This window comes from Chiloscyllium plagiosum, unplaced genomic scaffold (genome assembly GCF_037043375.1).
Source record: "Chiloscyllium plagiosum isolate Xiang-an unplaced genomic scaffold, Cpla_swu_hap1 HiC_scaffold_19, whole genome shotgun sequence".
Taxonomy (NCBI): Eukaryota; Metazoa; Chordata; class Chondrichthyes; order Orectolobiformes; family Hemiscylliidae; genus Chiloscyllium; species Chiloscyllium plagiosum.
Window position 1 is genome coordinate 51,859,484 of NW_028270157.1, and position 15,390 is coordinate 51,874,873.

Consider the following 15,390-nt stretch of genomic DNA (forward strand, 5'->3'; position numbering starts at 1 on the left):
GTTCAGTTGAAGCTCATGGTAAAGTCCCAAGAGCTATTAGAAGTCAAAGGAAGCGCTGGAAGCCTCATAAAGTATTGCAGCTAGGGCTTAGGGAAAGCCCTCGATGACTCAGAAGTTATTAATATTTCAGTGCAGAAAGTGGGGTGGAAAATGCTTGGTGAAGACAGAATTTAGAACCAGCAAAGAATGTCTAAAAAAAAGGAGAGAAAGCAGAATATGAGAGAAATCTAGCTAACAATATAAAATAGATAGCAAGAATTTTTACAGGACTTAAGTGTCTGTGAAAACCCCAAAGTCATGACTGAGAGCAGATGAGTGCAGCTTCCAGAATCCAGGAAAGACTAGATACAGGGAAGGCAAATGAACTACCAGGACATGAACAACAATTGAGACAGTCCATGAAATTGCACTTTTAAAGGGAGTTTTAGAATGAATACCATATATACTAGTGTATAGGTCAAGTTTTGAAGACCTTTTTTGAGCTGAAATTAGGGGGATCGACTTATACACGAGATATTGTTTTCGAGGAGATGAAATTCACGCTTGGCATAATTAAAAAAATGGACAAACAAGTGCCAGACCTCTATATAAAATAATAAACAATAATATCTTGAATATTAGCAAAGTTAAACAAAGTAAAATGGACCCAGCTTGTACAAAGTGCGAAAACAATTATAATACTTTCATTCTATATAGGCAATATCTACTTTGGTTGAATATAGGACAGATAGAAGAAAGAAGTTTGCACTCAAGTCCTGATTTTCATTTGCATTTCATCTTCGAATAGTAATATGTTTTTAAGTACTACATTTAAAATGGGAAATTTACCTTCTAGGTCTGGTCCTTGAACCTTCCCTGTAATATGTTCGCGCCGGTACTCTGTGGATAACTGAAACTGCAGAAACTGACTCCGCAGATTACAGTAATTCTGAAAACCTGCAGTGAATCATGATGACTGACGGACAGGAAGACCTGTAACGGAGCAGTATGATCAGCTGACTGGAAAGCCAGAGTGGAGCACAACGGGCAGGCACACTGACTCCTAAATGTTGATCTGCAATTGTGAAGGACTAGGGTTGACTCATACATGGGGTATATGGAAAATACAAGACTTTTTGGCCAAAAATAAGGGATCGCTTTATACCGGAGGTCACAAGTATATACGATAATTGGAATCGCTTGTAAAGTTTTAATCTAAGTTGCTCAGAGCCACTAATGTCAGAGAAAGTTGCTGAGAAATCTATGGCATCTGTCATTACCACATTTCCTATTTAATGTCCTCCATTGGGTGCTGAACTACAATTGGCTTGTTATCCATATTTACCTCATGTTAATTCTGGATGTTAGAACATAATGTTTTGTTTTTCAAAATATAATTTGGTGAAAAAGACACAGTTTGTCAACTGACAATCATCATTAACTGGTGTATTCCCTATGCTAGCCCTTGTCCTGTTCATAGTGCACATATCAACCAATTAGCACCTTTCTTACATGCAATATAAAAGTTAGTTTCCCCTCAAATTGGTGTTCTTGAGAATTGTCTTGATGATTGCAAGAGAAAAAGCAATGCCAAATTGCATTGTTTTTAAAGAAACAGCCAAGTTGTACATAAACTGTAGATTTTATTACTGTTTTAACTGTGTATAGTAATTTTTATTGCTGTTTGTTCAAAACTGTGGAATCTTTACCATTAAAATAAGCACCTGGAACCTCACATGTTCTCTGCTCTAAAAAAATGTATTGATCTCTAGCCAGGTTAGAACATAAATTTAGAAATTTGAGCTTGCATAATATTAAGGCTGATAAGTTCACAGAACCGTATCACAAGCATCTTGGGGTATTAAAGAAGTGAGGACAGAGACAGTATATGCAATGATTATAATCTTTCTTAGCTTGTTAAAGTGTCCCAGAGGAGTAGAAAATAGCAATTGAAGGAGCCAGAGCCGAAAACTAAAGGCAAATTAATCTAACATCTGTTATAAGCTACTGGAATCATTAAGAAAGTTATAGCAGTATATTTAGAAATGACAATGTGACTACGCAGAGCCACATGGCGTTGTGAAATGAACACTGTGCTTAGTTGATCTATTAAGGTTTTCTAATTAAGCAATACTCAATGGATTGAGAGGAACTAGATGATGTTGGATTTCCAAAAGCCATATGATAAGGTTCCACTTCAAATTCTGCCAGAAAAAATAACAGCACATTTAGGGATAACACATTAGCAAAGATAACAGGACTAATCAACTAACAGGAAACAGAGAGCAGGGATAAATGGATCTTTTTCAGTTGGGAAGCTTTATTAATGGAGTGCCACAGTAATCAATGTTGAGGCCTCAACTATTTATAATCTATAAATTAACATGGATTACGAAATCTACACTATGTTATTGGGATGAGTGGATCAAATCTATTGTAGTTAAAATTGCCAATGACATCAAAATAGGTAGGAAAGTAAGTTGCCAAGGCAACGTAGAGTTTGCATGTTAAGTAGAGTCTGGATACATTAAATTAGTGGGATAAAATTTGGCAAATGGAGTATAATGTGGGTAAATGTGAACTTGTCCATTTTGGCAGGAAGAACAAAAAAGCAGTTAGCTATTTAATGGAGAGAGACTATAGAACTTGGTGTACAGAGAAGTCCAAGTGCCCTGAACGTATATGTCCTGGTTAATATGCAGCTACACCTAGTGATTAAGAAGGTAAATGTAATGTTGGTATTTAGTGCAAGAGGAATAAAAGTAGGGAAGTTTCACTGTAGCTGCACAGCGCATTGATGAGACCACTACATTCAGATTTGAAAGAAGATATCATTGCTTTAGAAACAGTTCAGAAGTGTTCATTTCACACATTCTAAGAGTGAAGGCAATTCAGTTACACTGACAAGAGATCAGAGAATGAGGGTCTGAGACAACTTGGATTGGAGTACTTCTGACCAGTTAACAATAAGATTAGACCGGGTAAAAACAATGACTGCAGATGCTGGAAACCAGATTCTGGATCAATGGTGCTGGAAGAGCATAGCAATTCAGGCAGCATCCGAGGAGCTTCAGCAAAATCGACGTTTCGAGCAAGGCGCTAGGCAGGTCGGACAAGTCCGGACAAGTCAAGGGGACTGGAAGTTTGAAACTAGGATGAGGTGGGGGAAGGGGAAATGAGGAAGCTGTTGAAGTCCACATTGATGCCCTGGGGTTGAAGTGTTCCGAGGCGGAAGATGAGGCGTTCTTCCTCCAGGCGTCTGGCGGTGAGGGAGCGGCGGTGAAGGAGGCCCAGGACCTCCATGTCCTCGGCAGAGTGGGAGGTGGAGTTGAAATGTTGGGCCACGGGGCGGTTTGGTTGATTGGTGCGGGTGTGTCGGAGATGTTCCCTAAAGCGCTCTGCTAGGAGGCGCCCAGTCTCCCCAATGTAGAGGAGACCGCATCGGGAGCAACGGATACAATAAATGATATTAGTGGATGTGCAGGTAAAATTTTGATGGATATGGAAGGCTCCTTTAGGGCCTTGGATAGAGGTGAGGGAGGAGGTGTGGGCACAGGTTTTACAGTTCCTGCGGTGGCAGGGGAAAGTGCCAGGATGGGAGGGTGGGTCGTAGGGGGGCGTGGACCTGACCAGGTAGTCACGGAGGGAACGGTCTTTGCAGAAGGCGGAAAGGGGTGGGGAGGGAAATATATCCCTGGTGGTGGGGTCTTTTTGGAGGTGGCGGAAATGTCGGCGGATGATTTGGTTTATGCGGAGGTTTGTAGGGTGGAAGGTGAGCACCAGGGGCGTTCTGTCCTTGTTACGGTTGGAGGGGTGGGGTCTGAGGGCGGAGGTGCTGGATGTGGACGAGATGCGTTGGAGGGCATCTTTAACCACGGGGGAAGGGAAATTGCGGTCTCTAAAGAAGGAGGCCATCTGGTGTGTTCTGTGGTGGAACTGGTCCTTCTGGGAGCAGATACGGCGGAGGCGGAGGAATTGGGAATACGGGATGGCATTTTTGCAAGAGATAGGATGTGAAGAGGTGTAATCCAGGTAGCTGTGGGAGTCGGTGGGTTTGTGAAAAATGTCAGTGTCAAGTCGGTCGTCACTAATGGAGATGGAGAGGTCCAGGAAGGGGAGGGAGATGTCAGAGATGGTCCAGGTAAATTTAAGGTCAGGGTGGAATGTGTTGGTGAAGTTGATGAATTACTCAACCTCCTCGCGGGAGCATGAGGTGGCGCCAATGCAGTCATCAATGTAACGGAGGAAGACCATGACCCCACCCCCCATCACCAAACCATCATCTCCCAGACCATTGAAACTAGGACCTCCGTTCCATTGATGACTGTATTGGCGCCACCTCATGCTCCCGCGATGAGGTTGAGTAATTCATCAACTTCAGCAACACATTCCACCCTGACCTTAAATTTACCTGGACCATCTCTGACACCTCCCTCCCCTTCCTGGACTTCTCCATCTCCATTCGTGACGACCGACTTGACACTGACATTTTTCACAAACCCCAGGGCATCAATGTGGACTTCAACAGCTTCCTCATTTCCCCTTCCCCCACCTCATCCTAGTTTCAAACTTCCAGTCCCCTTGACTTGTCCGACCTGCCTAGCTCCTTTTCCACCTATCTACTCCACCCTCTCCTCCCTGACCTATCACCTTCATCTCCTCCCCCACTCACCCATTGTACTCTATGATACTCTCTCCCCACCCCCACCCTCCCCTAGCTTATCTCTCCACGCTTCAGGCTCTCTGCCTTTATTCCTGATGAAGGGCTTTTGCCCGAAACGTCGATTTTGCTGAAGCTCCTCGGATGCTGCCTGAACTGCTGTGCTCTTCCAGCACCATTGATCCAGAATAAGATTAGACCAGTCAGCCCATCAGACTGTTTCATTATTCATTTGGATCACGACTCATCTGTACCCCAGTTACATACAGCGTCCTTTGCTCCATGTCCTTTTATGACAACAGCCTATCTCAGTTTTTAAAATTCAACAGTGCTAAAAAAAAAACTTCATCGAGAATTACAGTTCCTTCTATTTGTATGCAAATTAAATTACCAGCGTGGCATCTTGCAGAAGGTTCCTCTCAAAAGGCTAAGATTACCTCATGGAGTGACTATTAATGAATTTGAAAGACATTATGATAGACACTGTCATTAGTAACAACAATTTCCCCATTATTTTAGGTATTTTTCTTAAATGTCCTTCAAGCACATTGGTCTTCCAGGAAAGGGAGATCCTTAAACTCAGACCCTGCAACAACAACGGGATTGCCCCAACTCAAATCACCAGAGGTAACAGCAAGGCAGAAATTCCCACTTGTTTCCCCAAAAGATAGTCAAAGAAAGTCATTACAACGTGATCCCTATGAACCTTGGAGCAAGATTAGTACAGATGATATTCTTAGCATCGCAGACAGAACTGTGGAGCACTGATGGGTTTATTTATTGCTTGCAAAGGTTGATTCACTTTGCAAAGTAGATCAGCTTGAGAGCAAATAGCTACAGCCTTGTACTCAAGAATACCTTCCATTCTAAGACCATAAGACATAGAAGCGGAATAAGGCCATTCGGCCCATCAAGTCCATTCCGCCATTCAATCATGGCTGATGAGTATTTCAACTCCACTTACCCGCATTCTCCCCGTAGCCCTTAATTCCTTGTGACATCAAGAATTTATCAATTTCTGCCTTGAAGACATTTAGCGTCCCAGCCTCCACTGCACTCTGCGGCAATGAATTCCACAGGCCCACGACTCTCTGGCTGAAGAAATGTCTCCATATTTCTGTTCTGAATTTACCCCCTCTAATTCGAAGGCTGTGTCCACGGGTCCTAGTCTCGTCGCCTAACGGAAACAATTTCCTAGCGTCCACCCTTTCCAAGCTATGTATTATCTTGTAAGTTTCTATTAGATCTCCCCTTAATCTTCTAAACTCCAATGAATACAATCCCAGGATCCTCAGCCGTTCCTCATATGTTAGACCTACCATTCCAGGGATCATCCGTGTGAATTTCCGCTGGACACGCACCAGTGCCAGTATGTCCTTCCTGAGGTGTGGGGACCAAAACTGGACACAGTACTCCAAATGGGGCCTAACCACAGCTTTATAAAGTCTCAGTAGCACAACAGTGCTTTTATATTCCAACCCTTTTGAGATAATTGACAACATTGCATTCGCTTTCTTAATCACGGACTCAACCTGCATGTTTACCTTTAGAGAATCCTCAACTAGCACTCCCAGATCCCTCTGTACTTTGGCTTTACGAATTTTCTCACCGTTTAGAAAGTAGTCCATGCTTGTATTCTTTTTTCCAAAGTGCAAGGCCTTGCATTTGCTCACATTGAATTCCATCAGCCATTTCCTGGACCACTCTTCCAAACTGTCTAGATCCTTCTGCAGCCTCCCCACTTCCTCAGTACTACCTGCCTGTCCACCTAACTTTGTATCATCGGCAAACTTCGCCAGAATGCCCCCAGTCCCTTCATCCAGATCATTAATATATAATGTGAACAGCTGCGGCCCCAACACTGAACCCTGCGGGACACCGCTTGTCACCGGCTGCCATTCCGAAAAAGAATGGCAACCTTTTATCCCAACTCTCTGCCTTCTGTCAGATAGCCAATCCTCAATCCATACCAGTAGCTCACCTCGAACACTATGGGCCCTCACCTTGCTCAGCAGCCTCCTGTGTGGCACCTTATCAAAGGCCTTTTGGAAGTCTAGGTAGATAACATCCACTGGGTTTCCCTGGTCTAACCTACTTGTCACCTCTTCAAAGAACTCTAACAGGTTTGTCAGGCACGACCTCCCCTTACTAAACCCATGTTGACTTGTTCTAATCCAATGCTCCACTCTCTTTCCATAGACAATGGACATCTGATTGTGGCCCATATTTTTCTTGTCCCCTGAGTTTTTCAACAGCTAATCTGAACAATGAGCTAATTGTTTTCATCCATCTGTCCTTCATCATCCAGCAAAAGAGAACAACCATTTCTATCTATTTGGATGAAGCCAGTGCATTTCCAAACATAATCTTGTCCCCAACCATAAAATCTAACCATTGTAATCGCATAAAAGCAAGGAACATGTGTGAAGTGTGCACAATTGCTTAATGAATCACACCCAGAAAATGTTCCAGCTATGGTATGGAAGACTTAAGTACCTGATCCAGCCACATTTACAATCAAGCTGTTTCAGTGTCTCTGACATCTGTCTCATAAGAAGAAAGATTTCCCTCAACCGTGTTATCATAACAAAACAGTAAATTTAATTCAGTTAACTTCTATCCCCATGAGCCTCTCCCTAACTATCAGTAAGGTGTTGGAAGGCAATGTTAATTATACTTTGGTTTCATAACATGCTCTGTTTCAGTTTCAGAAGGCCTTTCAAAAGCTTGGAATCTCGCAAGGTGAATGGCACTGAATGAACCACAGGGCCAGATAAAGCCAAGGAGGTCAAACAGAAACAAAGAACCGCAGGTGCTAGAACGTTTCTGTTCTGAAGAAGGGTCACTGGATCTGAAATGTTAACTCTGCTTTCTCTCCATAGATGCTGCCAGACCTGCTATGTTTTCCTAACAATTTCTGTTTTTGTTGTCAATGACAGCCAATACTTTTGAATGAATGGAATCAAACTGACTACAACAGAACATTAACAATATCTAAATCTGGGTCATCAAGCATTAGGGAACATTTGCAACAACATATCAGAAAACAAGAAATGCAAATTATCACAGATGATGGAAACCTGAAATGAAAAAGGAAAAAATACTGGAAACACTCAGCACCTGTGCAGAGTAACAGGAACGTCTCCAATCAATGACTCTGAAACACTCTGAAGCACTAACAGATGCTCCTTGATTTGTTAAATGCTCCAGTATTTTTTGATTTTATATTGAAAATCCATCCATCTCCACGACCTTAAATAGTACCACTGGCAAGTCCCTCACCATCCACGTCACTATCAAACAGAAGTCTAATGTCCACCTATGTCAACATTATTGCTCACGAGCCAGGCTGAGACAGGTGTTGTGTGACAAGTATCTCAATTCTTGAATCCACATAGGCTCTCTATTTTGTACAAGGCTCAAACCACAATTATGATTCAATGTCTAACATTTGCCTGGAGCATCCAGCCACATTCACACTTGAGGAACTCAAAGCCAGCCACAAGGACTAGTTACTTTACTTGACTGGTATCCTATTCCTGCACTAGAAACATTTTGCCCACAGTATATATTATCTACAGGAAGTGCTGTAGCAATTGAGCAAGATTACTTCAACGGCAGTTCACTCCTCCCTTAAATTCTATCAGTCAGAATAATAACTGAAGCATTTCTGCAGGAACATCATTTCCACTCTTAACAGTTGCATTCCTTCAGTGCATTTATTATGCCTCAGTCAATATCCCAGGATTCCCACAATTAGCCCTGTCCTGAAACCTCTATCATCTTAATGACTGCAGTAATTCAAGTAAAAAACCAATTACTAACATTGGAAGTAAACATGAATAATGTGCGTTCATGTAACATTATTGATGTAGTTAAGTGTTATCAAACAAAGCTTTATAATAAGTAATAGGTGCAGATCATTTGGCCCATCAAGCCTGTTCTGCCATTCAATAAAATCATGGCCGATCTGATTACATCTTAACCCCACTTTCTTCCCTGCCCTGTGTGTCCCTTGGTGCCTTTGTCAACCAAATCGGAGCTCTGAATTCATCCAATGACCCAGCATTCACTGCTCTCTCAGGAAGAGAATTCCAAAGACCAAATGCCCTGAGAAGAAAATCTTCCTAACCTCAGTCTTAAGTAAGAAACTCCTTATTTTTGAGTTGTACCCCGAAATCAGTGTTGCTCCACGTGAGAAAACGTCCTCCCAGAATCTACCCGATTAAGTCATCAGAATCTTATATGCTTTAATACAATTATCATTCCTCTAAACTCTAATGAGTATAGGCTCACTGTGTCAACATTTTCAGTCTTGAAGACAAATCCTTAATTCCCAGAATCATCCTTGTGAACATTTTCTCTCAACTTCAAATGCGAGCTTATCCATCCTGATAGAAGGAGACCAAAACTGTTTACCGTACAATACTCCAGATATGGTCTGATAATGCTTTATACAACTGTCGGAAGACTTGCTCCGCAAAAGGCCAACATTCTATTTACTTTCCTAATTACCTGCTGTCCCCTGCATGTTAATGTTTTATTATTCATGTACAAGAGTACCCAGAACCCTCAGTACTGCAACATTCTATAATCTCTCCATTTATAATAATATCCTGCTTTTCCATTCTTCCTGCCAAAGTGAACAAAGAGTCATAGAGATGTACAGCATGGAAACAGACCCTTCGGTCCAACTCATCCATGCCAATCTAGTCCCACCTGCCAGCACCCAGCCCATATCCCTCCAAATCCTTCCTATTCATATACCCATCCAAATGCCTCTTAAATGTTGCAATTGTATCAGCCTCCACTACTTCCTCTGGCAGCTCATTCCATACACGTACCACCCTGTGTGTGAAAATGTTGCCGCGTAGGTCTCTTTTATATCTTTCCCTCTCACCCCAAACCTATGCCCTCTAGTTCTGGACTCCCCGACCCCAGGGAAAAGACTTTGCCTATTTACCCTATCCATGCCCCTCACCTTGTACTTTCTCATGGAATACACCATCTGCCACTTTTTGACAGTCTTTAGCCTATCTATATCCCTTTGCAACTATTTGACTCTTCCTCATGACTTGCTTTCCTTCTTTATATAATCAGCAAATCTGATTTCAACACACTTGGTTTCTTCATCCAAATAGTTTGCCAACCTGAAAGTGACCCACTCATCCTGACTCGCAGTTTTTCTCTATCCACCATGCTTGTTATGTCGCCCATGTAGTCTAAAAGGTTTGTCAAATGCACATTGTCTCTGTCTGATTGAATTATGTTTTCTAAATGTCCTAGTACCAACTTCTTAAATAGGATCAATTAAAATCATGGATGAGAAATAGACCAGAATTAAGGAAACACAGATCATGTAGGGTTTTAGGCAGAGGGAGGAGGGATTTGAAAGCAAGGACGAGAATTTTAAAATCAAGTCATAATTTGATAGGGAGCAATGTCAGTCAGCAAGCATAGCAACCTACTGAGGGTGAACAGGACTTGATGAAAAGTCCGGATGAAGGGCTTACACCCGAAACATCGACTCTCCTGCTCCTCAGATGCTGCCTGACCGGCTGTGTTTTTCCAGCACCACACTCTTCGACTCTGATCTTCAGCATCTGCAGTCCTCACTTTCTCCTAAGACACAAGTAGTAACACAACTAGGGATTGATAATAAATGCTGTTTTTGACAGCATCACTCATATCCAGAGAATAAGTAAGAAAAATATTGTCTCTCCTCTCATTTCAAGTTCCCAAAAGACTTATCCTTCAAGCTCTCATCTCTCTTACAGATGTTATGATCTGATAGTACAACTTGCATATGGAGCCAATAACCTCTCTGCTACGTCTCTTTTCATAGAAATCTAATCTTGAATGAATCAAATCATTCAAGTGAAGAAAAAAACAAATTGGCTCCAATCATAAACAGCATCCTTCCCATTGATTCCAATCCCATCTTTGATCATCACTCCAGCCGAAAATGGGAACTCGAGCCATAGATGCAGAAGTAGCCATTTGGACCTCTGAGCCTGTTCCACGATTCAAACCATCATGACTAATCTTGCTTGCCTGTCTGCCATTCATAATCCTTGACTCCCTTATCAAAATTCTAATTCGTTCTCCACCAAATTCAACAAGACAGCCCCCACTACTTTCTGGCAAGAGAATTCTACAGACTGACAACCCTCTGACAGAAACCTTGTTGGGCTGTCTATTTGTTTTCAACCATACTTCATAAATTTAAAAGTCATCACACTTACATATGGTTCTGCAACACTGGACATTTCCAGCATTACTTCAGCCCTCCTCCACTTACTCCCTTATCCATATTTTTGTTATCACCAAACATGATTGTTCTAGTGTCCTTTCTCCCATCACCCACTGTCGCATTCCACAAACTCCAACTGGTTGAAATCCCAGCTGCCAGTTTTCTGACCCACACTGCTCCATCAATCATCCTGTCTTCACTACATATTCTGGCTTCCTAGTCCCCAAAGAGATACCTCCATTAATTTTACTTCCCCTTCTGTATGTCTGCAATACGATTCAACCTTATGACCTGATCTCTCCCACTTTCCTCCTGCAGAAGTTTCATCCTCTGATACTCTCTTATTACCCCCTAGTTCAGAAAGCCCCTCAAAATTCAAACAACCTTCAATGACCTCTCCTGAACTCTGCAACATGATTTCAGTATCCGTTCCTCCAGTTTGTTCACTTCCTCTGCAGGGGGCCTTGGGATGTTTTGCACACAAATCCTGCTGTGCATAAACACTTCAGGCATTAAGACACCGTCAAACAATTTCAAATAGAAAACAAAATGAAATCTGAAACTGAAAGAAAACCATGGTGGGGGAATACGTGAACTAGTCCAAATGGAGAATGTGGATAAATCCCCTGTGATTTTAACTCCCCAATGGAGTAGGTTATGTGAATGAGTGACAGTTGTTGGTCTCTCATACCCTCAGTGTGTCCCCAAACCACCAACAGCCACGGCCCCAACTTTCGATCCTCGGCCTCCATACCTGTGTCCCCACCACCACAATCTGCGGCAGCTGGATAATATCGGCCCCGACCGTGTTAAACACCTCCTGCAGCTTGTTAATGACGGGAATCAGCGCCTCCATCGCAGCTGAGTGATTGAAGAGCGCACTGACTGACCGTTGCCCCACTTCAAACCGTCACCATTGCCGGCCACGGGAGGGGAAGGAACCGGCCACCTCCTGGGCTCGTCGCCAACGGCAGTCACTGCGCACGCGCAAAACCCCGCCGCTCAGGGCCGCCGAAAGGGATCGCGCACTGCTGTCTGGGAACTGTAGTTCATTTCCTGGTTCATCGACCCTCCTCCCTCCACCAGGCGCAAAACTTTAAACTACAACTCCCATCCTCTCCTTCAGTAACTCTTCAATCTTGCTGAGAGGTAGGCTATTTTGCATGTTTGATACTTGAATTTGTACACCATCTGTGAATTTTATTCCAAGTCAAGCCATTTTCAATTAACACCTTTTACCTGTGTCGTACTGCATATATAATGAAATCAAAACCTTGATTTATAAGTGTTCCTGTAATATGTCAATGGTTCTAAAGAAAAATCTACTTAAAATGAAGACTCTTTCATACCAAAAATGTGCTTTCTGCTCATGAAATTTGAATCTCAAACTTTGAAAATTACATGGTATTTAAAGTGCCATAGGAAATTAGTTTGCAAAGTTTTGGTTTTGTTTCTAACTACTGTAAAGATTCGATGCTGTTTTGCTTTTATTATGGAGGAGATAGAAGGGAGAGAAAATTACCCCTCCTCAAGAGACAGGAGGATCTCCAAATAGACAACGTGATGACAATGAGAACAAATGATTGCAAAAGTTAATGCCAGGGAATGTAGATTGAGGAACAGTTAACCACTGTGAGATAAAGAGATAGAACAATGACAACAAGAAGAAATGATAATGGTAAACTTACCTTCCTCATCCTTGTTTGTAGCCTTTACCATTTTAACTATACTAATCTCTCTGTCATCGAGCTGGGTGGAACAACACTGGGCTATTTCCAAGCTTATCTAGCCAGCCAAAGCAATAAATTAATATGAAGTGGCTTCTCTTACTTTCAACTGATACCTAGGTATCAAGGATCCAATGGTCTACTCTGTGCCCTTTCATATGCTGACACTAGGTGACATAATCTGAAAACAATGTCAGGTTCCACATATAAATTTAATGAGGCAGAGCTCTGCTTCACTACCATTTCTCTTGACACGTTTGACATTGAGTATGGATGAGCAGAAATTTCCTCCAGTTATATAGTCTTCACTTCCATCCACAAACACCATTCCACAACTAGCAATTTGACTTCATTCTAGCAAACATCTAAGACTGAACCAGACAAGTGAAGTATTTACAACGTATTTGATACAGACAAGCTTCTATCCTATGCTATCACTACTTAATCTCATTAGTATGATTATGATGTGGTAGGTATTACAGAGACATGGTTGCAGGGGGTTCAGGACTGGCAGTTAAACATCCAATGCATTTACAACTTAACGAAAAGACAGGGAGGTGGGCAGATGGGGCAGGGTTGCCTTGTTAGTTAAGAATAAAATTAAATCTATGGCACTGAATGACATAGGGTCAGATGATGTAGAGTTTGTGTGGTTGGATTTGAGGAACCACAAAGACAAAAAAAACCATAATGGGAGTTATGTACAGACCTCCCAGTAGTAGTCAGGATCAGGGGTGTAAGATATACCAGAAAATTTCTCCCCACCCCCACCCTCCTCTAGCTTATCTCTCCACGCTTCAGGCTCTCTGCCTTTATTCCTGATGAAGGGCTTTTGCCCGAAACGTCGATTTTACTGCTCCTCGGATGCTGCCTGAACTGCTGTGCTCTTCCAGCACCACTAATCCAGAATCAGGAAACAGATAGGGCATGTCAGAAAGGCAAGGTCACTGTGATCATGGGGGACTTCAATATGCAAATGGCCTGGGTGAATAATGGTGCCCGTGGATCCAAAGAAAGGGAATTCATGGAATGCTTAAAGATGGCTTTTTGGAACAGCTTGTGATGGAGTCTACAAGGGAGCAGGCTATTCTGGACTTAGTGCTGTGTAATGAGCCAGACTTTATAAAAGATCTTAAAGTAAGGGAACACTTTGGAGGCAGCGATCATAATATGGTAGAGTTCAGTCTGCAGTTCGAAAGAGAAGGCAAAATCGGATGTAATGGTGTTACAGTTAAAGAAAGGTAATTACAGGGGCATGAGAGAGGAACAGACAAAAATCGACTGGAAGCAGAACTGAGTGGGGAAGACAGTAGAGCAACAATGGCAGGAGTTTCTGGGTGTAATTGAGGACACAGTACAGAGATTCATCCCAAAGAAAAGAAAGGTTACCTGGGGAGGAGGCGGGGAGGGAATTAAACAGCCATGGCTGACAAAGGAAGTCAGAAAATGTATCAAAGGAAAGGAGAGAGCCCATAAAGTGGCCCAGAGCACTGGGAAATCAGAAGATTGGGAAGACTACAAAAACAAATAGAGGATAACAAAGAGAGAAATAAGGAAGGAGAGGATCAAATATGAAGGTAAGCTAGCCAGTAATATTAGAAATGGTAGTAAAACTTCCTTTCAATACATAAGAAACAAACGAGAGGCAAAAGTAGAAACTGGGCCGCTCCAAATTGATGCAGGAAGGCTAGTGCTGGGAGATAAAGAAGTAGCTGAAGAATTTAATAAGTACTTTGTGTCAGTCATCACAGTGGAAAACGTGAGTAATATCCTAATTAAGGAGAGTCAGGGGGCAGAGTTGAGTATGGTAGCCATTACAAAAGAGAAAGTGTTAGAAAACCCAAAAGGTCTAAAAATTGATAAATCTCCTCACCTCGATGTGTTACATCCAGAGTTCTGAGGGAGGTGGCTGAGGAAATAGCGGAGGTGTTGGTTGTGATCTTTCAAAAACCACTGGAGTCAGGGAAAGTCCCAAGTGATTGGAAAAACACTGTTGTAACCCCCTTGTTCAAGAAAGGATCAAGACAAAAGATGGAAAATTATAGGCCGATTAGCCTAACCCCGGTTGTAGGTAAAAGTCTAGAATCCATCGTTAAGGATGAGATTTCTAAATTCAGGTTCAGATTTGAATAAGTCAGCATGGATTTAGTAAGGGAGGTAGTGCCTGACAAACCTGTTAGAATTCTTTGAAGAAGTAACAAGTAGGTTAGACCATGGAAACCCAGTGTATGTTATCTATCTGGACTTCCAAAAGGCCTTTGAAAAGGTGCCTCACGGGACGCTGCTGAGTAAGGTGAGGGACAATGGGGGTGTACTGGCATGGATTGGGAATTGGCCGTCTGACAGAAGGCAGAGAGTTGGGATAAAAGGTTCTTTTTCGGAATGGTAGCTGGTGACAAATGGCGTCCTGCAGGTTTCAGTATTGGGGCCGCAGCTGTTCACCATGTATTAATGATCTGGATGAAGGGACGGGGGGCAATCTGGTGAAGTTTGGCAAGATATGAAGTTAGGAGGATAGGCAGGTAGTATTGAGGAGGTGGCGAGGCTGCATAAAGCCAAAGTACAAAGGGATCTGGGAGTGCTAGTCCAGGATTCTCTGAAGGTTGACTTGCAGGTCGAGTCCATGATTAAGAAAGCAAATGTAATGTTGTCATTTATCTCAAGAGGGTTGGAATATAAAAGCAGTGATGTGCTTCTGAGACTTTATAAAGCTCTAGTTAGGCCCCATTTAGAATACTGTGTCCAATTTTGAGCCCCACACCTCAGGAAGC

The 15,390-nt window shown here is 42.5% G+C and overlaps 1 protein-coding gene across 5 annotated transcripts in view; it reads right to left on the reverse strand.

Moving 5' to 3' along the window:
- dnm1l (dynamin 1-like) overlaps window positions 1-11,846 on the reverse strand; it is a 68,509-nt gene extending 56,663 nt beyond the window's left edge. For 3 of the 5 annotated variants that reach the window (XM_043709254.2, XM_043709253.2, XM_043709251.2), the window contains exon 1: window positions 11,647-11,846. In XM_043709254.2, coding sequence (XP_043565189.1) covers window positions 11,647-11,748 — 102 coding nt within the window. In that variant the 5' untranslated portion in view covers window positions 11,749-11,846. The remainder of the gene's footprint in view (window positions 1-11,646) is intronic. The other 2 variants (XM_043709252.2, XM_043709256.2) reach the window with 2 other exon arrangements.
- Between the last annotated feature and the right edge of the window lie 3,544 nt (window positions 11,847-15,390).